Source organism: Coloeus monedula (genome assembly GCF_965178545.1).
Source record: "Coloeus monedula genome assembly, chromosome: 3".
In the NCBI taxonomy this organism is placed as follows: domain Eukaryota; kingdom Metazoa; phylum Chordata; class Aves; order Passeriformes; family Corvidae; genus Coloeus; species Coloeus monedula.
This window is the reverse complement of record NC_138783.1, coordinates 53,922,269-53,949,727: the sequence shown is the minus strand read 5'-3', so window position 1 is coordinate 53,949,727 and position 27,459 is coordinate 53,922,269. Positions and strand designations below refer to the sequence as shown.

The window sequence follows — 27,459 nt, the reverse complement described above, 5'->3', positions numbered from 1 at the left end:
TTCTCATGGATTGGCATCCTACATCTCAGACCCCTATCACAGCCAGCAACTGGTATATTTGTGTCATATATAGCTGAAAGTGGGAGAGCCAGAGTCTCTTGAGCTCCTAGTATTTCCCTCATCTGAGCACAGAACAAAATGGCTTCACCCAGGCTAATAAACACATCTCAGTGTTTATCCCTGTTAAAACATACCCAAGTTAATTCTTAACCCTATATCTATGCTAGCAAATACTCCATTGCATATTCCCAGGCCCTGATCCTCTTAATGCCCATACTAGGCAAATAATTGTTGATGCCCAGGCTCCCAGTAGGTATTATGCAGATACTTCTGTCCAAAACAAGCTCAAATATCATTAGGGGAATAGTTTGCTCAAAGGGTAATTTATTCCCAAACACTGCAGATGAGGCTGCACCAGGGTTAACACTTCGCAGCTTGGCTTGGCACTGGTGGTCCTGCATTCTGGTGCATGCATTTACCAGAGTACAAATAGCCTCCAAGCTGTTATGCAGGCCCTCCACGACTGCAGGTAATCCTCCAAGCACATAAAAATTCTGGAATGTTGTGGCTGTGAGCCTCCAGACATTAGGATTTTTCATGAAGTAATGAGTTGAGAATCTCAATTTTCTTAAAACACAAGAGCTGGTGAAAAATATCTCTCTGGCACTCAGCTGGACTAACATGAAAAACACACCTTAGACTTGATCTGTCTTTGTACCTGTCAAATAGCAAGGAGTTTCAGGCAAAGTTTTAATTACTTCCAGCCCAAAGAAAAGTTGAAAATGCTGATTGCTGTTAAGGTCTGTGTGTTTCAGCATGTTTCATATTTTCTTCCCAGGGGACAGATCTAAAAGTAGAGTACTCAAGAGCTGAAAAGCAATTATATATTATACAAGATATTTAAAACAGCTTCAAGGCTATTTTGCCAATCTCTTTTATTATCTTTTTTTTTTTTTTTTTTATGAGAGGCTAAAATCTCAGTCTTAAGGACAACTGGCTCCTTTGCTTGCTTCCTTCCAGAGATCTGGCAGGCTGTTGTGCATTCTCTCCTTTCCTTGCAGTTACTAATTTTCTAATTAAGTCTCTGTGCCTGCTCGGGGACTTAAATCAATCAGAACTGATTCAGTCACCACTGATTGCAGTGGGAACAGGCACAGGCTTTATGGCCAGGTTTGCAGGAAAGCTCAGCATCTATAATTGGGGCCAGGTTTCCAAAGGAAGTGGCAACTGTGTACAAGCCACTACTCTGGGAGCTGCTCCTAACCCTATTTTTACCATGCTGGCCTCAGCTCTGGATGCAGAACACTTGAAAACTCTGCTTTAGAAACTCGCACTGCCCCAGTCAGTGTAATAGCAATCAAGAGCTGTCAGCAGCCTGGGGAGAGGTGGTTGATACTTGTCCTCTTGTGTGGACAAAGCAGAGGATTTGGTGAGTGGTTGAAGGGGAACATCAAGTCTCTGAGGTCTCAGGGACATGTCTGAAGTGCTCATGGTAGTAGCAGGGTGAGAGAAGCAAAAGCTGCTCATCCTGAATGCAGGGAGGGGTTGAAGTTCTGGCCTGTGTTGTGTTTTGGTGAACAGTAGGGTGTTTTCTTTGTTGTGTACCCAAGTCATCACCAAGTTGGCCAACTGCTGTCATCAGCAGTGTTGTTTCCAGTGAAGAGTCAGGCTTTCCCCAGACCAAACAGCCTTATATTATTGAGGAACAAGTGTGGCAGTATGTCATCAGCTCTATCACTCATTGCTCAGGGGCCAGTAAAAGGAATCTCGTGCTGTGCGTTATCAGAAGTATAGGTTTGCTTTATCAACAGCTGAGGGCCCTGGGCTCTGGTAGCCTGCAGGGCTTCCCAGGGTCAGGCATGTCCTGGCAAGGAGAGAGGCTGCTGAGTGCCCTCCCAAAGTGGAAAGAATTGGCTGGGAGCAGCAGCTAAACCTGCTGCTAACCTAGTTAATCTCATATATATCAAATAGCTTATGCAAGCTTAAGTGTATAGGATTGTTTTTAAAATAATAGGATGGCTTAGGATATTTTAAAAATAATAAAACCAAAACATTTTAGTTGATATGCATCCTAGAGAATAAATTTTTTAGTCAGTAGAAGATAATTCTGTGATTCCCATGACTGAAAAACTCTTTATGTCTTTATGATGCCTAAAGACATACTTGAATGCATACATGTTTGTTGCTAGGCTGTGGCAGTAACGCAGTTATCGATACTAACATTTTCTTCAGCTACCTTTTTTTTCTTCTTACTGCTCTTCTACTGGATCTTACTGTTCTTCCTACCAGCTGTTGGGCAGGAATGCTCACAGGCTTATTGACTCAGGTGAGTCCTGCTACATTCCATTCTTTTGTCTCACTTTTTTTATTCTTCTGCAAATCTTACTGCTTATTAGCATTTTATTCCAGCCCAGTTGTTACCAAATTGCTGATGTTATGTAATATAATGTATCCTCCAAGAGGTGTCTACAAGTAGAGAAACAAACACACCTGCTTACATGGTTGCTGTCTGTTTTGTTCACATGCCAAAGGAATAGTCTGAAGTTTTGTGTCTTCAAGCAGTCTCTGTGCTGTGTAACAGAGCCTACACAGATACGTGAAACTTATCCGTGCAAAGGTATGGAGCCAAACCTTCCCATGCAAATAAGCATCAGACCTGTTTACTTAAAGTCTTATTTCACCTGTTGGCTAATGCAAAGCTGCATTAGCAATACAAAGAGCAAAAGTAAACAGTGTTAAAAAGGTGTTGTCTACAGCAGCTTGTGAATAAGAGTGCATAGTGGATTTTTTTCCTCTACTGTTTGCATCCTGTGTACTTATTTCATATTGGCACTGAAAGGCTAAATTTTTTTTCCAAAGGACTGAGAATCAAATCCATAAGATAAGATTGAGAGGGACCTTAAAGATCATACAGTTCAAGCGCCCCTGGGGTGTGGGCAGGGACACATTTCATTAGACCAGGTTGTTCAATACTCTTTGCAACTTGCCCTTAACACTTCCAGGGGTGGGGCACCCACAACTTCTCTGGGCAACCTGTTCCAGTGCCTCACTACCCTTACAGTAAGGAATTTTCTCATAATCTCTAGCCTAAACCTACTCTCTTTCAGTTTGAAGCCATTCCTTGTTGTCCTGTCACTACATGTTCTTGTAAAAAGTCACTCTCCATCTTTTTTGTAGGCTCCCTTCCACATGCAGGTACCTAACTCACCTGGGCATCAAGAGGACCTTGTAAAAGGAAAGCTTTCTTGTGTGTTGATTTACAGGCCCACAGTTTGCATGTCTCACATTTGAGCTGCTGTACTGTAGCATGGGGAAGGGAATAATGGATTCTTCCTTTGCTTGAGTATTACTAATCATACAGAAGAGTCAGTATGGCTGAGATTCAAATCTGTGGGCGAAATCAGTCTCTGATATAACTATTCATCTCAGTGAAACTGCAGCAGGGTTGATTATAATTAGCATGACTGGTAAATGTAAAGTACCTTAATTTTTAGACTGCAGTCACATAGGCTTGTGCACTTACACTCATTTTTATTCAAATGAGACATTTGGTAGAAATTCAGTGTTACAAACACATACATGATTTCTCAGAATTTCATACAATTTGTTCAGAAACCTTGCAATATGACATTGTTCTTTTCAGCAGTTTCCTTGTACTGTGCAACATCAGATGGCACTTGCCAGCCTTTTTTATTTTCCCTCAATACTATACTTTCTAAAAATGTTTTCTGTTTCCTCCTGCAGCTAATACCTGTGGGACTTTCATCTATCCAGTAGTGAACAGGAACCTGAAGAAACCTATGCCAAGAAGTAACATTTTCAAATTGCAGTCCTGACGTAACAATCCTTTCTGTATTATATGTAGAACGTGCAAGGGTCCTCATTGTGATGCAAAGTCCTATCAACTAGAATTTGGAGAAAATTAATTATCTGAGATTAAATTCAAGATAACTTACAGAAACTGGTCTAGTTTAGAATGTTGTAAAATATATGAGTTATCACCAGTTTAATCTTTGTAGCCCTTTGCCTGTAAAGTCAAAGCATTTAGGATCTTTTACACCAACTGCTCCTATTTCAGGATCTGGGACATTTGAAACAGCTCTTGGCATAAAGAAGCAGAAGATATTCTCGGTTATTTTTTTTTCTGCACAGTTACCTTATAGTTTTAAAGTCTGATGTCTTGGGACCTCATAAAGCTCAGAGCAAGAGCTCTGTGAGAGAGATCATCTTCTCTGACAGCACAGCGTTCCGGTTTCCAGTCCTGAGAAGATGAGGTCTGTGATATGTCTGATGCTCTTTTTTTCTCTCTTCTTTGGGCCAGCAGGTAGGAGCTGTCTGTGTTCAACATTCAGAGTGAAGGAACAAAACATTGCTTGTCTGTCTGCTGCTTCTAAAATAGCTGTGGAAAGCTGCTCTCTAGAGCTTTGGAATCTTCTGCCCATTGCTGAAGAAGGTGGAGTAGTGAGAGGACAAATGCACCGTGGACAATAAGCTGTAATAAGTGTAACTTATTTCATGGCTGCTGTCAGTGCACTTATATGTATGTGTGTAGAGTCAGTGTGTGCACACAGAATTGTCTTTGGTTCTTCATATTATTAGATTTCTGCAGTACTCACAACTAGCAGTGAGGAGGCTATCTAATCCTTTGAAATAATGTGTATTTTTTCCTTTAAATACTGGAACTAGACCTTGCCTTCTCAAGAAGGGGAGATGATTTAACTGAAACTGAGCTGGTTTCCTGCATTGTAGTCAACATTCTGAGTTCATAATAATTAGCTTAAAGGTACATTTTGTTCAATTTTTCAGAAGACATTTATATTACTGTGGGAAAAAAATGAACATTTTCAATTTGTAATTTTAGCCTGGTGGCAAAATTCAAATTAAACATTTTAAGGTGTAGACTGTATTTTCAGCCGCTTGACCTTTGGGCTGTAATGACTTAATTCCCCCACAGCTGTTTGCTGAGGAGGCACACCTACTTGTGCAGAGACTGAGCATATGTTGGGGACACCATCAGTTTGTGGCAGTTCAAACAGTTGCTGCTTGCAAGTTAAGGTGCTGTGGTCTGTGCACATGTTCCTAGCTTACCCTAAGTGAGATAAAGTGCCTTCAATTAAACTGCTTTAATTTAGGTTTGAGTGCATCATTTAGCCACTGGGGCAACTTGAGAGGAACTATGCAGCTGCTGGTGGGTCAGAAGAGCCACTGTGACTTTGGTGTATCTAATCACATGCCCCAAACCGGGTGTCCCTGCTCCACCCCTGCAAGAGTCCTGTCTGCTGAAGGAGGCATTAGCAGTGAAAGAAGGCATGCTTAGATCCCTCTGGGCACAGAATGGATGGCTCCAACAGTTTTTGAGGTGTTGATATTCTCACTTGCATGTGCCATAGCATATTGATGTGCGCAAGGTAAAGGTTAATACTATCAATGCAGAATTTTTCTTTTTTGGTGATAGCAAAGTATTTTGTTTACTTTGTATAACTTCAAAATATTTCACAAATGTCTTTTGCCTTGTTAATACCTCCTCTATAATTTTGTGTTTGTACCAACCAGGTACTGAATACTAGCACAGTGACTGGGCAGCACTTTCCCAAAATGTCAATGGGTTCTCAAATTTGAAGAATTAATCCTCCATGTCAGACTAGAGAATCAGTCAGTCCTAGCCTCCTGTGAATGAGGCACAGGCTTCAGGTTTACTGTTGTGTGGCTGAAGTTTGGCAAATCATTGCACATCTGCTGAGCTACTGTAACCACACTCTCGAAAGCACATAGCAAACACAAGGCAACATCACTTAGAAATGTTTCTTCTCCTCTGTTCTGAGCTAAAATCACCTCCTATGTGCTCAGATAGGAGCACATCATCACTTGCTGTGAGGTCACTGGAATCAATTCAGACTTAAATCAGGAGTATTAGCCCTTAATTCTTGGTGATTAAGAATGATTCTAGCAGCATTTTGCAAGAACAGGGAAATTCATACTGGAGTCTTGTGGGTGGAGCTACTTTCTTGTTAAATTTCTTTTGCATTATCAACTGAGTATAATTTTCTGGTTTTATGCCTGTTCCAAGCTTCTGGGTTAAGTTCCTGTGTAATGACAAACAGCTGCTTTGTTGTATTTGAGTGATGGATGGAATTATGCCTTCTGAAAGGCAATTTCTTAAACACTTTGGGTTCTTAACAAATGAAAGATGCTCTCCACTGAATGTAAAATCCTATAGAACCGTTCAGAACTGAACCCTGAAATCCAGGAGCCCAAGGGCTGAGCTACTGAAGTGTTTGGGGTGGGAAAGAGGAATTCTAGTATTTCACCATTGGCAGCAGTTATGTTTCAGAAAAGTGAGGTATCATTAGAGAGGCAGTGGAGAGCACGTGGTGGAGCAGCTCTTTGGGAAACAGAGCCAGTGATTTCTCCCAGATCCAATCTGAGGCCCACAAATAAAAGGAAGGATTTCCACTGGTCACGTCTCCCTACATACAACTGTGCATGGCCTAAGTCAGCCAGCACTGTTAGTAATACCTATTCCATGGATTTCTGAACAGGAGCAGCCTAGCTGTGACCTTTCCTGAATGGATGCTGCAGAGCAGGGGAATGCTACACTGATGCTGCCATCACGTCAGATTGTTTCACCTTTATCCTACCTTTCCCCTATCCTATCCTATCCTGTCCTACCTTTATCCTATCCTTCTTTCTAAGATTAGTTTTCTGGAAATAAACAATTCTTAAATCTGGGGCCTGAATTAAAATCCTTGTGCACCAAATGCAGGCTTAGTTGTCTATACAATAGCTGGTGAGATAAATGTTTGTGTTTGAAGACAGGTGGTTCCCACAGATGTTACACTGCTTTCAGCCTCAGTCCCAGGAAGGATGGTTGAGCAGACCCTGTTCAGCTGTGGCATATTGTTGAGTTCTTTTACATATCTCACCCTTTCACAGGCATTTTATAACCCTCTTGGGTTTCTCTAAAACACAGAATTTAGCTGCGTGGGTTTTAACAGACAAAATACACAAAACACACACCTTTTTCCTGTGCCTTGGGCCACCCTCATGCTCATCTAGAGGGGAGCCCCTCCATTTTGACCACATTAACAGAAATGCAAAATAATAATGCAAAAGCAGAAAGAGCACTTTTACACTGCATTCATCAACACACAAAAAACCAATCTACCAGGATCACTTCTGGGCTTGTTCCATTACATGTCACAAAAAAATTGTCTCTGTGCATGCTGCTGCTTTTAAAGCTGCTGCTGCTGCTGCTGACTGAAAAGCTGTTTGCATTACATCTGTCCATTAAGTACAGATTTCCACAGGTACAGCACCAAGGTGAACAAATCAAATGTACACTCACACCATAACAAGAGAACTGCTGTAATGAACACATTCACCTGAAATCCTCACATCCCTGCCCATGTCTTATAGTTGTGTTTTATATTTAAAATAACAAAGTACCACCATCAGTTTTTCTATGAAGTTGATCGCAATGGTTTGATAGTCATCTTTGTGTTAGTGTGGTACTAACAAATTACTGCCATACAAAAAGTGTGCCCCCTGACTGGGGAATGCTGAGCCCTGGCTGAAGCACCGATCTGACACTCAGTAGCTCAGTTCCTTGTTCTGCCAAAGACTTGCAAAGCAGCCTTGGCTCAGTTTGGATGTATTGGACATCTACGGATGTATTCATGCTGTCTGGTTAAGCCACAAAGTTAGATACAGATGCTTCCTAGTCCAAGTTCAGAAGAGACCCAAGGGCCATATTCAGGCTGCCTTTTATACATGCTTGTACTGCTATCATAGCTACTTACTGGCCAGTCTGACAGTGGCCTGAATAGCTCTCTGGTGAGCATCTCAGTTACTGTCAGAGTCCATGCACTATGCAAAGTGGTCTGAATACAACCCTTTGTCTCAGCTCCCTCCTCTATAATGCAGGGACAATGACAAACCTCAGAAAGACTATGGGGAGATGTTCAGATCCCAGTGAAGAGGACAGCATGGCTGCTTTTATAGGCAAAGATGTACTGTGCTATGTACAACTGAAGGGGGAGCTGGTTTTAGAGGAGTTTGCCATCTGCAAGAGCTCGCTCCTGATAAAACATCCAGAGTTGAAAAAGGGATGTAAAAGTTAGCAGGAGTACACCCTGGCACCTGCAGCAGCATTTTTATGTAGACTATGCTGTATTCCAGCATAGCTATTTCCAGACGGCACTGTATTTTATAATTTCCTCTTGAAGTTGACTGCTATCACACATATATATCATACAACAAAGATGTACACAAGGGTGAATTATTGCCTGTTCTTTGTTGTACACACTTCCCCAAACATCTGGGGATTTCTTTATGTAGCATTTAGTCTTCCTCAGAAGAGAATCTTTGCCTGGAAAAACAGTATATGCAGCAGCTACAAAAGATAAGGAGAAACAGAACAGTGTGGCTAATAATGAGAACACCAACAGCAAAAATGTACAGGGTTTTGTCACAGTAATCCTGAGGCTGATGAAAAGGGGGGATGAAATTTGGCAGATACACAGAAAAAACCCAGTAGTTCCCAAGAATGAACCAGAGAAAGAGGAAAAGGCTGAGGGTTAGATGGATGTAGTACTTGTGAGCATTCTGCCTCCAGGGATACTCGTCGTCATCATCGTCATCAATCACAACAGACTTGGAAAGCAGCTGCCTCATCTTGGTTGAGTCGTACAGCAGGAGAGTCACCTGGAGGCATTGGGGGAGAAAAGGGAGAAAGTAAAGCGGCTGCAGAGAGTCCGAGCACCTTCTGGCCACAGCCAGTCTTTGGGCCAAATAAAATTTGGTGTGGGAAAATGGTGTAAGAGAAAGCTAAGGAGCCACAAATGAGGCAGGTACTGCTGGACAATAATGCATTTTTTCTTATAGTTTATTCACCAGTGGGGCCATATTCTGGAAAAAAATTGCTGATGGAAAGGCTTGAGAACAGATTGTGTAGGGAGATGGCAGCAGCTCCCACACTGGAGACTTTTAAGAACAGGTAAGAGTAACTGCTAAATGACTTAAGTAGTGTAGTTCCTGCCTTGTAGTGGGTAGATTTGTCTCTTCTAACTCTATTTTTCCATGGTTATAAAGTTGAATCAGCTTATATCAAATTATGAAGCATATAGACTATGACTTACACGTCAAAGAAATTGCTTTAGATGCTTGCAGTGTACTGTTGTCAAATTTTCTTCAATTAAGTGTCATTTTCCAAGATAACTCCATTCCTGCCTTCAGTCAAAACTAGCAGAGAAATAGGTGGAATACCATGATGCCAGGTGGTTAGGAAGGTCTGGTATACAAGCAAATGCAGAAAGACTCATCAGTGGTGCTTGGATTTCTCATTTAGTCTTGGCAATACAAAGAACACGGGTAGATTAACTGGGCTGCTCAGTCATGTTGTCTTTCACAGAGTTATATTCTGGGCTCATTTTTCTGCTTGAAGTGAAAAAGAAGAGCACCCCTCATTTTACACTCTTCTTTCTCCAGAACACTGGCCAAGGAGAACCTGTTTGGGTACATGTTGTGCCTGGTTCAGATTTTAGTCCATGTGCCCCATTTTGAATAGGAAAAGCTCAGCAAGAGAATCCAGAGCTTTCTCTTACTCTTCCCTCTAAAACTGTTTGATTATATATAAATGATTAAATATTTATTCACAAGACCAACTGGTTTTCTAGCCCAGATGTTGTTACCAGTTTTTGAGAAACACAGTTTAAAGTTCCAGCAACAACATAGGCAAAAAAATGGTGTTTCCACTGATGTCTCACATGCAACTGAGCACTCAAACTGACAGGCTTGCTCAAACCACCTTCTCAAATGAACATTTATTTTACACAGACTCGTGAGACACAGGAAGGATAAACCTACCTGGCCAGTGGGTCTGAGGTTTCTGCATGGGGGTGTACCTGTTGCTGGACCTGAAGCCTGCTGCAGCCCATTTAGCTTTCAGCTCAGCACACAGGCAGGTGCCTGTACTCACTCACGTTCCATCAAGCTCAGCAATGGGAATGGGGTTAAATGGCAGATGAGTATTGGGTTTGAGGCAGTCAGAGAAACCTCCCAGGGAGATTTATGAATCTCAACTGCGTCTAAGTAGTTCACGGAAAGTGCATTTAATTCTTATGGATATTGCCTTGCCAAGCTGTGATTGAAGAAATTGCTGGCAGTCACTCACATTGTTATGAGCTGCTGAATAGACATTTATGGAGCAGCATGGCATGAATTCAACAGGCCTCTCTGGGTGCTCTAGAATGGTTCAGTTGCCTCGGTGAACAGTCACCACTGCTTTTTAAAAGACTGGAGATGGGAAAGAAATAGATGAGGAGACTACAGACTGCACAGATATGGGCTAGAATGACTTGCCACTAGATAATGTCCATCACAGGACAGCATCCATTCAGACTTCATCCTGCACCCATTCTCTGACCTTTTAACTTTCAGAGCTCAAGTGAGTGCACTGCTTGATGAAGTCAGTGCAGCCCAGTGAACATAACAGAGGGCAGAGTTCAGATGGGCGAGAGACTTGAAAATGGCTACAGACCAAGGGCTGAGATGACCCGTGAGTGAAGCTAATCAAGTTCTAACTAAATGCATTGCCAAAGTGCAAAATAAGCAGTCCTGCTGTCAACTGAAGTAAAATTCAAACCATTATTTGATGTCAGCATGAATATTAACTCATCCATTTGCCATTTTATTTATAGTGAGAAAAACTGACTTTAAACCAGAAATAGCTAAGAACCAGTCAACATTTTTAATGAAAGCTTCAATCCACTAGCCTCAAAATTTCCTTTCAGTTCTGTTCTAATAATTTCTAAACTATTATTAAATGAACCTTTGATTATACAGATAAGTCCACAGGTGTGATCAAATGACTAAGCACTTGCCAGTAGAACTCACAACATAGCAAATTCCTTGTAACAAGATTAAGCACTTTCTTTTTTTCCCCATTTTCTTATTTACTGACCAAAGGTCCTCGGAGGGCATGATTCATAGGCCAGTGAAGTACTGTGGTTTGCTTGGGTTACCACTGTGAAAGAGTGCAGTGGATGCAGAGACCTTTAGAGGAGTATTTTTTCCCCTTTCTTTTGGTCCTGACAAAGAAAAGAGGCTAGAAATGTGGCAAGGCTCTTCATGCTCCCTAGCAGCGAGTTAACACCATCTGCAAAGGGACTGTCACAACAGGGGGATCCTTTAGAGTTATGTGGAGTTATATCTTTATAGTGACCAGGGTTTATCACAGGTATGAGGGTGTGTCTACTTGTCAAGCTGCCAGACTCTGCCTCAGCAAAGACACAAGTGAGCACAGTCCACTAGAAGACAGGTAGTTGTGGTTAGAAAATGCTGCATCTAGATTAATAAGCCCTTCTGTGTTGCAGGGATATATTTACTCTGGAAGGAAGTGATTCCGCTGCAGTCATTTACTTCTGGCCAGGTCAGAGTGGGAGTAAATTGTACTTGTGAAGGACTATCTACAAACACAAGTAGTTTTGTAGTATTCTCAAAGCACAGAGAATAATTTTTTGTCCTCTCTGTATGAAAATAATGGAGAAAGATTTTACATGCTTGGAGGATTTCTTGTGGAAAAAAGGACCCCATTTACCACAAGCATTCATGTTAAGTAGTCATTTCCCTCAGTAGGGATGGTAGCACAGATGCTGTGATGCAGGAGAAAGTCACACCACAGTGTGTGGGACAATGCTGAGCTCATTAGCATCTCACTTGACTGATGGGTGCTTTTAGTGCTGGAACAAGCACAGTCCAATCCTGCTAGCTCTCCAGTACTGGGTGCATGTGGCTGTCTGGAGCTATCACTATGTCTTAACTAGCAAGTCGAAGTCAAGTCACACAAAATATTTTTCACACACAGAAGGCACATTACCTTTAAGCTGCCAATCACGCCACCCACCAAGAGATATAAGGGAATCAGTGGCTGAACTGGGCAATCTTCCAAAAACTTCATTCCTGAATGGCAAAAATGAATGTTATCTCAAGTGATCAGATTTTGCAACAAGCTGTACAGTGAAAACTATAGATGCTGTAAGTGAAGTGTAGTGCTTACACCCAAGACTTGTATCCGGTGTCTGTTGAAATGGGGGCTGAATTAAAAGGGGTTTGCACCTCCCACTACAGGACTGAGGGCCATGAACAAGCAAAAGGCAGGAGAAGGAAGAGAGAGAGCAAAGTCAAAACCAACATTACTATTTTCTGGCATTACTGTTTGGAGCCACATATAGAGGTCATTAGCTTCAGCCACAGCTCTTTGTTAAATGAACCATTGACTGAGCTGGACAGGAAATTTTCATCAGTGGTAGAAAATTCACTGAAAATCAAAACTATGAAAAGAAAAAATTCTGGTAAGCTTCCCCAGGATTTCCCTGCTCATTAGTTCCTATGAATGTGGCATGTTCCTGAGTCAGATGCCTGGAAGCTTGGGAGCCAATACCCGTGGGAGCACCTGGAACCATTTTAGCATTCCAGGCAGCTGATAGGGAACTGTCAAAACTCAAGTTTCCAAGCTGTTTGGGTTGCTGGAGGATAAAAGCATTGGTTGTTATGGACCTGGGGATCCTGGCAACCCTCAAATCTACTGCAAGAAAGGGAAAGCTGGATAAGTTTTAGGGAAGAGAATGTATGGCTGTGTGAGGATGTTGCTGGCAATAGAGACTGAAGCTTGTGATACAGGTCTGTGGCAGTGAAAGTCATCTGTCCAAATATAGATGTCTGCAATGCAGGCATCCATATGTGAACTAGTTTTCTAGACTCTGTATTGACTCTGTCAATAGGGAGAAATAGGCACTTGTAAAATTCATTTATCCCAAGATAGGCATTTGAAATGGGTGGGGTGAGTTGGTCCCTGAAAGTGCTTCTGTCTCTCCATGGCCACACAAGGAATCTAGACAGCCAGCTGTAGGTACCTATAAGTTGGCTGGGATGAATCCCCCACCCAAGGCTCTTACCCAATGGCATCTTCAGAAATTTTAAACAGCTCATTATGCTATAATTTTATTGGTATTGATCCCATATTTCAGAATATGGAACTTTGACTGATCAGTTGCAGAGGGTAGAAAGGATTTTCTGTTTTCTTCTTGCTGTATAAATAGTTTTCAAGGAGATATTCTGACTTTTCTCTGAAAAATTTGGGTTAACTAGTTGCAGGATACTGAATGTGCTGGTCTTAGTGCTAAACATCTCAGGTGGAATGTCTTGCCTCCATTTTCAAAACTACACTGAGTAGGAGGAATTAGGAAAGAAGTACCAGTGGTTTTGGTTTGGTGGTTTTTTGTTGTTTTGGAGTTTTTTGGGTGGTGTTTTGTTTTTCCTTTTCTATAGCTGTAATCCTCTTCAGCTCATCAATTTGTCCACCGAGTCCACTGCTATTGCTGGTCCAGAACTTTGCTGATGGCCTGAACCTCTCCTGCACTCTTTGCATAGCATAATACAGCGGTTCTGGATTGTGGTTGCTTGCTACAGGTCTGACTTCAGTCATAGGACATGGGGTAGGGTTTTGTGATCTGCAGTTTTGTAATCCCCTGTGTGTCAGGTCTGTGGAGTTCAGCGCACTCTTTTATATGAAGTATATATTACCAACCTCTATAGAAATGAAAAAAGGTGCACTTAAATGGATTTCGACTCTCTCCTCTTTTGTTCTTATTACAAAGCTGTAAGTTGTTGTCCATTTTGCCACTATGTAATGCTGAGACCTGCTCAGACTCCCAGCTTTACAGGAGTGGGCAGCAGGGAAATTGTCACAAATTACATCATGTTCATCAGAAAACTGCTGCCAGGGCTTCCAGAGTCCTTGGCCATCTAATAGCCTGCCACAAAAGCAGCTGGCCAGGGATCACTGGGAATATATTTCAGTTTAGGAACCTAGGCAATTTCTATTTCCAATGTGTTACTGAGATTTCTATTTGAGGGAATAAAAAAAAATTAAGGAAAAAATGCCTTTCTTTTTTTCTCATGGAGCTATGATTCCCTTTCCCAGACAAATCTATTATGGAGTCCTTTCATATATATAACATGACATCAGTCAGTCTTGGGAAGGATTTGAATGACAGACAGTGGCACTGTAGGTTTTGGAAGAACACTGCAGACAGATACGACAGCAAAAGAGTAGGTCAAAGCGGGTGATACAGTAGTAACTTTAAAAATACACCCTAAGGTGTGAATAGAAAATACGGACCCACAGTTGACAGATGGGCACTGGTATTTGTTACAGTGAAATCAGTGAATGTGCCAATCAGTTCTCACACAGCACGTGTTTGATTTATCTGGGAACACCAAAACTAGTAGGAAAGCATCAGTGCTAGCTCTTCTTTCCCGTAAGCAACAGATATGTTCTCCTTCCACTGCTAGAGATGAAATATATGGACCATGAGAGATCAAAGCTCTGCTTCTACTGTAGTGCTGCCTGCAAGCCAGAGCCGTGGTTCAGAGTGAAAAGCAATTGAACCTGACCACAGCACAGACCAGCACAGGAGTCCCAATGAATGGACCAAAGATCTTTGCAAGATCAGACACAGCCTGCACAGTGTCCAAAGGGAAAAAGGAGGTGGGAGGCTTGGGAAAGCAGAGGTACTTGCACATTTTACCTCTTGGCTACCACAGAACAACACTCCAGTGTGATCCAGGACACAGAGTCCAGCAAGTGGAGAGAGCACTTGTGAGCAAACAGGACATGAGCATCTCTACAGGCACCATTTGGGGCAGTGCTCTGGCATGGCCCACAGCGGATTGCTACCAACCAAGTGTCCTTGTGACACGATTATCCATGAGATGAGAGGCCAAGACAAAAGAAAATCAGTACATCATTGGCCTCTTTTTAGCTGCTTTATTCTTCTCAGCTGAAAACAGCTGAAGTGCATCCCATAGGAAAGGAGGGCTGCTGTACAGCAAGGCTGATCTGGTGTTTGGTGCCCTCTCCATGACTTTTATTCTAATGGGAGGTGGAGAACACAACATGCCAGGCCATTTTCAGGTGTTCCTTGTGGATGGCTGCAGCTATCATCACTTAGCACAGACCTCAGTCAAGCCCTGACTGTGGGCCTTACACTTGGATCTAGGTGCTGCAGAGAATTTATCTCAAAGTAATTGCTTTTCGGCACCATTTTATCAGAAAGCTTATCAGCAAATCAGAGGACTGGCTGAAGGACTGAAATACAAGGAAAGATTGTGTTAAACAACTGCTAAAGCACAAGACTGGTTCCTACGTAAAGGCACGGAGAATAGGCTTCAGACAACTCTCAGGAGCATTAGAGATTTGAGGAAATATTTGGTGTAGTTATGAGTGTGAGAAGTAGTACTGGGTTAAATTTGAACAGGGGGAAATTTAGACTGTTTATTGAAAAAACCATGTCATCAGCTTTCAAATGTGATTTAGCTGCCCTTGGGGAATTCTGTATATAAAGGTACTCTGGACAACATACAAGAATGCATTATTGAGAGTAATCCTTCATTGTCCCGGAAACAAAAAAAAAAAAAAAAAATTAAAATAAATCTCTATGTCTTTGGAGTGTTAAGTGAAAAAAGGGTTCATCTCTGCCAGTAAAAATGAAAAAGCTGCTAAACAATCTATGGCTTAAATGATGTCACAAGTCTGCAGCTTGGAAAATATGCTGAGTCCTTTTCATGTATCTTGAATTATACTGTGATTTACAGCATTATCAAATTTTAAGAGTGTATAATGTTAGCGTGTAATTATTACCAGGGCTGCCTGTTACTCATCTCCGAGTTTTAACAAGTACTATATCTCACAGTTTTCCTCTGCAGGAAGCAAGAGCCAAAATGACTGGAGGCACATCAGCAAGTTTTTTTTCTGAGATCATGGTAACAGAATATTATCAGAAAATCATAGGGTTTTTCTTGGATAATAAATATCAGCATTTTCCTTGACATTTCATTTTCCTAAAAATGCCTTTGCTGATATGGAGCTGCAGGAAACCAATATCCTCTGACAACACTATATTACAGTGACATTATCTCTTAATTTCAGTAAATTGTGGGGGGAAAAAGGGCTCTGTATCTGATGGAGGAGATATCCAGAGCTCCAGGCTAATATCTTACCCTATACTTTCCACTGTCTACTGATCTTAAAGGTATTATGATATATTCCTGGGAAATTATATTTATAAGTGGTCAGATTCCAGCCCTGGATTCATTTCCAGGAGGCAGGATGTCAATATGCATGGAAGCCGTGCCACATTTTGAATTATACCTTCCCATCCCTATTTCACAGTTCAGGAATCTTCAGCCTGGGGAAAAGCTAAAGCTAGAATCTTCTTAAGGGATAAATAGCAATCTTAAGTCATGGATAGGTATAAGAGCTGAAGTGTTGAGATGTAACAGTTTGGTCCATTTCCCTACTTCCTAACTGCTCCTTAATCCCTTATTAGAACCCCCTAATTCCTAATTAGGACATCCTAATTGGAATCCCACCATAGTCATCAGTGGTGCTTTGAAGGCCCCAGATAAAGGGAATAGCACCAACCTTTAGCTGAACACATATGTGGGTTTGGATAACCATCCATGCCAACGGGCCAGGTGTCCCAGCTGCCTTAAAAGTCACCTAATCTCAAGGCAGACACCAAAGAGAGGATGTGGAACTTTCACTGTCAGGAACATCCATTTCCCTTAACAGCCTGCAAGGACAACACACGGAGCTCAGCCTGGCTGTGGATACACACAGTCCAAGTGGGATGCATCTTGCCCACAGCATCTGCATGTAGAGTTCATTTGGACCATCTTTCATGAATAATGAGGGACAAGATAAGCAGCTTCTCAAAGACAAGGGCTGTTGAGGACTTTGAATTCAAAGTGATCTGGATACACTGGAAAAAGGCATTCAAACCCTACGAGATGAAAATTCATAGAGCTGAACACTGCATGTAGGGGAGGAAATTTCAAGATTAAATAAGATAAATAAGAAATGAGATATGTCTGATAGGGAGCAGCACTGCCAAAAACCATCAGGGCTTACAATGCACCACAAACTAAATTGGAGGAAATGGGTTGGTGCAGGGAGGCCATGTTTCATTTTGAGGTGTGTTTGCAGAAATCCTGCATGTTAAACAGAGGAGCTAATTACTCTGCGCTCCTCATTCCTCAGGTCTCAGCTGGAGGCCTGTGTTACATCTTTCTTTTTTTTATAAGGAAAAATACTTACATTGGCCAGAGGCCAAAGGTGGGAGGGAAAAATGAAAAAAAAAAAAAAAAAAGCTACAGAAACAGTGACCTGTGAGGTCAGGATGAAAGAATTAGGTTTTTAAGACCTCTGAGGGAAAAAAAGAGAAGATGGAGCAGGGTTATAATAGCAGCCTTCAAACAGTTCAAAGGATCTCTTGAGCAGGACAGTGACCAATCTGTTTTGTGACCACGGTGGGCAGGACAGGCTGTAATCTGTTTAATTTGCCATAGGGAAGATTTAGGTTGGATATGGGGAAAAATACTTTGTCTTTGAGAGCAATAAAATGTTGAGATAGCCTCCTTGGGAAGCCATGGAATTTCCTTGAGCAAGGGCAAGTCAGACATCTGTCAGGGTTGCTGTGAGCATGCAAGCCCGTCTGAAAGCAGAGGTGGACTGGTGTCTCTACTGATGTTTCTCAAGTGGGGTTCACAACTCATATGGAGGACTTGAAAGGCCCAAAGGGAGCAATGAAATGTTAAAGAAAAAATAAAAATCTATGTTAATGGAAAGGGAAAGGTGATGCTTAAGAAAAGAGGGGCCTTATGCAGTTTAAAAATGTATAAAATTCTGCAGCTCAAAGGATTTTCCTTTCTTAAATATTTGATCTTGAAATGCTACTCACAAATCCGGCTTTCAAGGGGTTATACAGAGACAGATCAGCCAAAAACCAGGTCTGACTTTCAAAAAGATGGAGAAATAGCAGCCTACAGCATCTCTTTTTCCTTTCCAGCACTATGCTTCTACAATTTTTTGCAGTGTATTTAATACAGAGGGATCCTGATTAATGAAATCTTCTCACGTGTCAGATTCTGAACTTCCTCCCCCAGACTAAGCTGAGTTTTGAGGCAAAACACATTGGAGGGGCTCTTGAGATAAACAGGGTCAGAATTCAAGTACTCCTTCCTCCCTCATATGGAGTGTGGGCTGGGATTTTGTACCAAGTCAGAGGTTTAACAGTTGGAAACTCTGAATTTTACAGCTCCTTTCTTCCACCAGATGTGTTAGCCTGCCACACAGTGCCTGGAAGTTCCTGTTTCCAAATTGCTTTAGTAGTCAACTTACCTATAAAAGTCATGGACAGTGGTAAGGCAAGGAAAGCGAGAAGCCCAAATATAAAGCATGCTGTGAAGGAGAAAAGAAAGGCAGAGTTATTTGGGCTACTTTAAATTTAGAGACCATCCAGTTCTTTACAGATGCTCTGTTTTCAAACAATTGTGTAGGAAGAAATGCAGTGCATTTGATGGGGTGGGAATATCACATCTGTAGTGCAATATTTGTGGTAATGGGACCAGCACGTTTTATCACTTCCAGGGTGCAGTGAGAGACACAAACTGCTTTTGCAGCTACTACTTGCAGCTTGTCTTATTGCAAGGGCAAGGAGTCAGTCACTGCTGCCTTATCCTGCATCCTCTTCAGAGGCACTGCCAGGCATCTGTGCAGTAACAAGTAATTTTGCATCAGCTAATCCATGGCAACTGATGAGCCATATCTGTTTGCTAAGCAAATAGCAGTTTTAATGCCATTCCACTTAGTTTTCACTGATAGCTAAATAAACTGTCTTTATTACAGATGTGAATGGCTTCTGGGTGGTCTAACTCCCTGACCCAGCTTAGCTCATGACCGCAAAGGCAGCAGCCCTGCTGCAAGGAATGGGATTTGTCTTTGGGATAAATTAGCTTAAATTGTATGGAAGGATGCTCTTAGGGATGCACATAGACTGTCCCTGCAGGTGAGTGGACCTGAGGTGCTTGCTTACTCCCTAGAGAGCTGCTGGTGTATCTGAGCCCAAATATTTTCCCAGCACAGCCTGGTGCTGCAGAGGATGAATGCTTACCTTCACGGAAGGTGAAGGACAAGTGTCAAGAGGTGAGTGAGGGTGAGTGTCAAGAACAGTGTGAGCAGCCTGTCTTACAAGAGCTGTCACCTGTGTGCTTGATCATGAACCCTTGGCAACATTAAAGTGAAATGCTGCATTGCCGAATGAGAGTAAAATATAATGAGGACATTCTGTGGCAAGTGTTCCTGCAGAGCCCCTCCAGAAATGGCTCAGGCTGCAAGTGGGTGCCTAAACATGCCAAAGGGCAGGTGGGCATAGATTGCAGAGGGGCTGAGAAGAGCATGGACATGAAAGGGAATAGGATGTCTCCATGGAGGCTTGTGAAAAACATCTTGGAGCAAGTATTTGGAGTTGGTTTGGGAGCTGCCCTTTCGCAGGGCAAACTGTGTCACACAGTTCCCCATGCCAGAGAACTGCAACCTCTGCAAGGCACATGGTGTCCTCCTGGCCGTGCAGGAGCAGGGACACATCCAGCACCCTGCAGACAGTGCCACTCCGGGAAATTCTGCAGCACTGCCAAAATATCACCCTCAGGCTGCCTGAGAGAAAAAGGGCAGCATCATTGCCTCCACTTTACAGAAGGAGAAACAGAGAGAGGACATAGCAGCAGCATCAAAATTCAGAGCAGATCCACCAGGCTTTCTGACTCGCAGACACTTTTCATGGGAACACACCATCCCCCACAGACTGCTTGTGTTTTCTCCGCAAAGGACCAGGATCTTACACTTCAGCGCTTGAGAGACATCTTTCTCAGAAGTACCATGTTTGTTATCTCTATGAATCGGGAGAGGCTGAGGTTATTTCGAGCTGAAGAAAGCACTTCTGTTCCTTTGTGTAGCCCCCTCCTCCTTTCCCTGTCGGCCAGTCTCTCTCTCTCTCTCTCTCTCTCTCTCTCTCTCTCTCTCTCTCTCTGTCGTTTTTGCTCAGACTCCTATCTCTTGAATGCTGCACAGTACAGAAATTCTTCCTCTGTCTGAATACTGTCCTACACTTGACTAAGCTCTTTCAACCACTGACAGCCTCTCATTAGAACAACTCACCCTAGAGCCTCCCTTTTCACCACACGTCACATTTTGTGCTAGCTCCTCTTGCTGTTATGTTATCTAGGCTATTCTTTCATATTAAGAAGTGATGGTATTATATCTGAGTTGAGCTTCCAACACCATTTGTGGGCAAACAGTGCCCACAGACTGGGTAACACATTTATCTGGTGCCCAAAGGGGTGCACTTCAGGCCTGCGGGCATTGCCTGGTGTTGCCACGAGTCCTGTCATTGCAGCGCAGCCCTCGGAGCGACGTCACCCCTCTGCCTGTGGTTCGTAGCTGTCTCTTGTCCCTGCCCTTGCTGCACGGGAAGTGCTCAGGAGCCCGGGAGGAGGAGGAGGCATCATGTAATTTGTTAATTGTGCAGCGCGTGTTCTGCCTGACCCCGGGGAGGGACGCTGCAGTAAGCTCTAGAAAAGGCTCAGGGGGCTCGTGTGCATGTGAGGCTGCACATCTGGCACACAGGTGTCCGTATTTGTTTGTGTCTGACATCTACCCAATGGCCCGATTTTGGAGGGGAGAAATGGGAGGTAGAGACCACTCAGAGCTCAAGAGAAAAAGATAATGGTTCATTAATTCTGCTCCCAAGGCAGTCGCTGGGAATGTATTTACTCATTATCTCCCCATTCAGCTACAGCCTCTTAGGTCTCGAATTGGAGGGGCAGATGCGTAGTCTGGGAAGGCTTCCAGATCCATGTTTAACAAAGTGAGACTCTTCAACAATTGCCTACACAACTGGCAGGGCTCTGCAGCCACTCTCAGTGTCGCTAGCAGCACGAAAGACTGATTTTCCCTTAATGTGTGGGGGTTTCACAGAAATGCTGCTCAGTTGGGATACACGCATTCTCTGCCTGGGTTTGTCTGGGCTGTGCTGCCCCGTTCTGGTCCGAAGACAAATTGCTCCAGAAAATGGTATTTGCCGCAGGGTAGCACAGCTCAGCAGAGAGGACGCTGCTGTGTAGGCAGGTCCACATGTGGGGCTTGTGGTATTTTTATGTTGGCGATATCGCCTCACAGGCTGGTCAGAGAAGCCCCTGGCCCCATTCCTGGAACAAGTAGCAAAAAAAGGGCCGGTAGTCTCTAAAAACACAACACAGTGAGGGAAGTGTTTCCAGACACGGCTCGAAAGGATATCTGCTCCGTCAAGCTGGTGCCAGGGCATCAGGCAGGAGAAGTCACTGCTCTGTATCAGCAGGGCAGCCCCTGCTGCGGCACTGGTGAAGTCCTGCTGTGGGAATCCTAACGTGCCCGGAAATGGATGAAGGGAAGAGCTCATGTCTGGGATCACAACAGAGGAAGAAGAGAACAAGTGGCTGAGTATCTTGCACATTCCTTGAAATCTGTGGTCACAAAAATCAGATCAGTGGGTGCAGGTTTTGTGTCTCCTGCCCAGCAGTACAGTCAGCTGATATAAATCTGCTGGTTAGCTGAGTTCCTCTTGCCAGGGTCTCCCCACAGAAGTAAATGCACTTGAAATCACTGTTGACATTTTGGCTGTATGTCATGGTCTCTCTTCTGTCTGATGCCTGAGCCTTTGCATCCTCCACAGCCAGCCCCTGCACTGCAGCTCTCCTCCTCCCAGTCCTCTGCCACTCCCTTGTTGACTGTCCCCACTAACGTGCCTGGCCTCTGGGCACACAGCCTGATGTCCCCTGGCATTTCCTTGGGATCTGGAGGCAGTATTGGAGGGACACCAATTCACCTGTGGGCTCCTCAAAGACTTTATTTTGTTGCCACGAGTTTTCCAAGCACTTGGAAGTTTCAGATCAGCTCAGGATGTCCCTATTTACTTTAAAGAGAGAGAAAAGTGTCTTTCTTTTCTGGTAAGAGTCTTCACAGAATTTTCAGAAGTGATTTATGAATATAACTCTCAACCTACCTACTTGTCTTAGTAGTGTGCTAATACAGCTACAGTGCAAGCTTCTTAGTAGAGTGACAAGCTCTCTGATAATAGAGTAATAAAAGAAGTGTTGGTTACATTACCATCACTCCCAAGTGCTATTTGTTCTGTAGCTTGTCAGGTTCTGGATAAAAAAGGAATTTTTTTTCTTTTAAATGAGATGCTACCAACTTCCAAACAAATTCTGCACTTACCCCAGGATTTATCTGCATGAACAAGCTGAGGAGCAAAATTCTGTGTGTAAACTCACAGTATGCCCTTTGGACACCCTGTGGGAATGCTGCTCTAAAGAGGACTAACTCCCAGCAGTCTGGGTGTGAGGAAATTTGGGTCAAATTCAGTTGGCAGGGCCTCTGGCCTGCTGATGCCCTGAGGCAGATGCAGATGGTAGAGCAGTAGCTTAGCAAGCAGTGTCACAGTGTGCTGCATTGCAGCCCGGGTGGTGTAACAGGCTGGAGTGCAGATGGGGAGCAGGTGTTTTCACCCGTGTTTTATTCCTTCATGGTATCTGCAGGCATCCCCTGCAGTACTGATAGGCACTTGGAGAAAAGAAAGAATGCAGCCTGTGAGGGTGTCATGGTGGCAAAGAAAGTCTCGATGGATCTTTCTGAGCAACCAGCCCCAGTAAGATCATGTGTTTTACAGACCAGGGATGAGTCTGTCCATGGTTTTGGCAGCTGTGGATACTGGCTGTCCTGTGCTTTCGAGTCACAGGAAAATGTCACTGTCTCTGGTGGGATATGCAGAAAAGACTTGAAGGAAGTAACATGATGGAAAGGAATTAAATCTGTTTAGCTTGGCCAGCCATCACAAAATGAGAGAAAATAACATCAAGGTTTGAGCATTCAAAAACAGACCTGTGAGTCATCCAAAGGGTACAGACATGAGATGAACTTGAGCAAAACCAAAAACTGGTCTGTTCATGAGGCTAAATTCCATAGCAAGGAAATATATTGATGGAATAATCTCTGGGAGTAAATGGCAGGAATCCCATCCCTGGGGTGATTTAATCCCTTGACCAAAGTGGATACTCAGAAGATGCAGGATTCAGGGTAAGGAACTGCCATTCCCATGGAGGTCTCTAGTTCCAGTGCAAAGCCACCATATGAGGCAGGGGAAATGTGAGAAAACTGACCAAATCCAAGCTCAGGGCCACCAGCTGTTTGCTGTGCTCCATCACTCTTTGCTTAGACAAGGTTGAATTACTGTGAAATAGAAGTTTGGTACCCAGATATCAGCATCACATCACCTAAAATTTAAGTCCTAGGTGTAGGTGCTTTGGAGGTTGAGCAATATTGCAGAGGGTCTTTTCTGAATTTTATATTATGCCTCTGGATACTAAACTACAGTTATGCCATGGTCTAGATTCGGGATTTGGCCCCTTGTGAAAAATTTCCAGAAGTACTTAAAAAACAATATTTAGGCATTACATATAGAGCCATTCAGTTTTCTTTGCAGTAGACCCAGGGATTAGCCTTTTTTATTTTGGTCAGTTAATTGAAGACTGAACTTAAATTGCTACACCAAGAATGAAAGCATGCTCCACAGGTGGGTTGGCTCTTGGGAGTTATTTAAATACCAGGAGACCATAGGTACAAGTGTGGGTTTGTGCTGAAAAGCTCTTTGAAACATATATACAGGATGATGAGAAAAAGTGAAATTAAGCATCACTCCACTTCATGAGGTCTTGCATTTTAATGAACAGAAAATGAATTTTCGATGCAGTAGCTGATCCATAACTAAAGCTGAGCTGATTTTGAACTTGAGCATGATGAAAACTTGAAGATACTTTTCTGGAATGGTATTTCTGAGTTGCCTTACTCATGGGTAACTTTTCAGGTACCCAAGAGGGTGCTTCTGTTGTAGAAGAGCATAGGTGAGATCAGAACTTATCCCAATCTTTCAAATAAAATTTCAGAAGGATTAAGTTTTTTCTCTGTCATCATTGAAGTTCCAGTGGTAATTTAATACCAGGGAATGGTGATGTTTTGCTTGTAACGACTAGGAACAAAAATCAGAGAAAATACCACTTTTTAAATTGCGATATTCACCAATGGGTCTAGATCGCCCCTGCATGTCCTTTCTGCAGGGTGTGAGGGATCCCACAGGGACCAGCTGGGTCCCAATTCCACTCCCAGGCACTTGTCAGGATGTAATGAGGGTGCCACATGCTCTTCACCCTTTGTTTTCCATCACTCCCCAGCCCTCCTTTCTCCTGGAGCAATGATGAGCATGAAAAAGTGGACAGAAAATGTCCTCTCCTCTACCTGTGCCAAGTTTCTGCAGGGAGGCCTGGACTGAGCTTCCTGTCTCTTTGGCCTGATTTTCTCTGCTAGCTTATAAGGGAGCAAGGACTTGAGGGGTTTAATCATTAATAAAAGTTCATTCTGAACTTTGAGAACCTTTCAAGCAAACCAAAGATCAGGGATATAGAAGACCCCAAGGCAACACCCTAGACTGGCAAGTGCAGGAATTAGTGTGGGTAAAGTATCAATTATGATGAGGGTCAAGGGGTTTGCCACTTCTTGTGTTTGAGTGGAATTAGCAATTGCAACTGCCTAGAAGTGAAAGCAAAAGGCACTTGCAACTCAGAGGGAAAAGGAGATGCAGTCAGTGGGAGTAAGCTGCTTTAGAATCCATGGATTTTAACCTCCTGCCGAGGACACTACTTCCCTGATCTTACAAAACCCCACCTCTGAAGTGGATTTCTCCTGTGCCTCTGTGGAGTTTGCACAGCCTCAGCCCAGGTCAACTTTCTGCTGCGTTGCTCCTCAGAGAGCAAGAACCAGCCTGTTCAACCAGCTGTCAGCTCATTACAGCCCTCTGAGTCCTCCACCCTGGGTGGGAAGAACCATTTGCTTTAAAACCTGAGCTAGCCCAGGCTGTCATGCAAAAGAACCTCTGTACAGAGAACTGGTGCTTCCAACCCACAGCAAGGGGCCTTTAATGGGGGATACCCCTGCCTGCAGTGGCCGTTGTCCCAGGCAGCAGGGAAGCAGAGGGAAGAATACCCTGTCCCAAATCTCACTGGGTGAAAGGGGGGATATTCCTGACCATATTCCATCCCCAGACTTGTGTTCCTGTGCCACCACACAGGCTGGCAGCAGTTTTTCTTGGCAGGAATTGCTCCTAGGAGAGTTTGTTCCCAGGCTGGCTGTGCTGCCCTTTACCAGGTGATTTTCCCTGTGGATGCTTCTGTTGCACTATGTGTAAGGTAACACTTCAAAGAGGAGGCAAACACATTATTTTGCTTAGGCTATGTCTTGCAGCCCATATTTAGGTACATGGTGGTGTTTGTATTTGTTTGAAGTTTTGTGCTGGTTGCTATACATCAAATACTGCAGCAGGCAGCTGCTGTTCGGGTAGAGATACTATTGCACACTCCATCAGCACTGTAAATTGTCTAGGAAAGGAAACTTCAGTGGAAGATTCAGGTGGGACTTGGCACCATTGTGACTCCTTTATATACCTGGCTTAGCAACAAGGCTGCTTAAATACGTAAGGTGATTGCTACCAGAACTGCCTTACCATTGCTGGCAATTTTAGATATGCACCGGTGGCAGGCTTTCTCCAGGCCGGCAGCCATTGTGATGAGCCTTTGGGGAGTGTCTGTGGAGACAGAGAAATTCATATGGCTGTGAGAAGTGTCTTTACCTTACTAAGTATCTTGACTCAGAGTACTTACACATGCTGGCAGCCTTTCACTACCCTCAAAAACTCCAAGCATGCACAAACGCAGCCAGCAGCTAGCAGCGTGGCATACCCAGAGGAAGGTATGCCTTCCAGCAGCTCCAGGCTTGCCTGCTGGTGATGATGCTCAAGCTCTGGGGTCACAGGGAGGCTGGGGGAGAAGTATTAATGCCATTTTCCTGAAAAAACTATGAAATGTTCTATCTTTATATTGGGGTTGGGGCAGACCAAGGTGTATTTAACTGTTATGAGAAAACCGAGTGAAACAAGTGGGGTTCGCTACACAAACCTCAGCAAGAATTAACTAGTGAGTAAAAATGAATTAAAGAAGAAAAGGAGCAGAGAGGATGAAAATAGTTTTAAGATCAAGAAGGATTCTGAAGAAGGATATAGAATAAAAACTGCAAACCACAGGGAGCCCAGAAACACATGCCTTTGACAGCAAAGCAGCCGGATTAGAAAGTAGCTCCTTGCAAAGAAGAATTTTTATGAGGTGGGGTGAGTGATGAGCAAGCAGCCAGGCATCCAAGGTCGGGCCTCAGACAACACCAGACAGTTAAGTAGCATCCAGCATCAATGGGAGTGTGGAAAGCTCTCTCTCTCTCACACACACACACACACGCACGCACACACACATGCTCCATGCCTCAGCTTCTGGCCAGGGTCACTACAAATGTGCCACCACCAGCAGCTGTGTGACCAAAGAAGGTGTGTGTGGAAAAGGCCAGGATAAGGGAAGCTGCATTCCTGCATGCACCTCAAAATAGCCTCTAGATTTCCTAATGGTTAAAGAGCAATGTTTTAAGCTTAGCCTCATCATGTTCTGAGTTGACATGGAATCCACCCTAGGGCTTTTTTGTGCAATGATGCGTCCAGCTTGGCCCAGAGCCTTCTAGGGACAAAAGGGTCCCAGGTATGTGTTGAAGATAAAGACAGACTTGTTCAACCAGCTGGTACATGGCCATAACTCCCTCCAAAGCCTGTCCAAGCCCTACTAGTCATGGCTGAGCAGAGGTGGCTGTCTCCAAGCCCAGACAGGACCCTCTGCTGCCATGGGGAAAGGGATGGGGTTTTCTCCTTGGACAATGGCATTGCAGATTCTATCTCCTGGCAGTAAGAGAGGCAGGTGTGATTTTACCTGTGGGTGAGTAACCAAGAAAGAGTCAGGGACCGAGGCATTCACAGACATCCCACCAGGTCAGTAACCCTTGAAGGTAGCAGCCAGCCACCAACATACACATCCAAGTTTCTAGTGTGCCTCACACATCAGACATCTCATGAAATTAACTCTCCTTTTCCAGCCCTCATCCTCATATCCCAGAGTACATCTCCATCAGTACTGAACGATGGACTGGAATGGAAATTACATATAAGTGTCAGACCTCTGGTGAGTGCATGTGTCTCGTACCAGCCATCAAACCTTCTTCAGCAGAGCAAATATTGTACTTTTGGGCTACAGCTATTGATGAGAATTTTAAGAAAAAAAATAAGCACCATTGCATGCTCAGGGAAAATAGAAAGGAGGAAAGGAAAGTGGTTGTTTTCACAACCAAATGATATATTAACTTTAAAACTTTCAGTGCCAGTTTATTCCTAGAAAGTGCAAAAACAAGCATTCATTTTGAATATGGCAATGGCTGCTGGCAAAGATGTTCTAAATTATGCAGAGATCAGGAATATTAGTTTTTATGTAAATGTTTATGACTAAAATTACTTTTATAGCAGTAATTCTTACAGAAACAACATTAATCAATCCAATGCCATATTAAAAATCACTTGAATGTCAAATTATCTTAAGCAGAATTTATTG

General features: G+C 43.4%; 1 protein-coding gene across 1 annotated transcript; it reads right to left on the bottom strand.

The window, feature by feature from the left end:
* Positions 1 to 8,340: 8,340 nt before the first annotated feature.
* Positions 8,341 to 25,545, bottom strand: TMEM272 (transmembrane protein 272; the record flags this gene model as incomplete). Its single annotated transcript, XM_082278498.1, has 4 exons — positions 8,341 to 8,703; positions 11,876 to 11,958; positions 18,242 to 18,301; positions 25,488 to 25,545. The coding sequence occupies 4 exons, from the start codon at positions 25,543 to 25,545 to the stop codon at positions 8,341 to 8,343; spliced, it is 564 nt and encodes a 187-aa protein (XP_082134624.1).
* Positions 25,546 to 27,459: the final 1,914 nt, after the last annotated feature.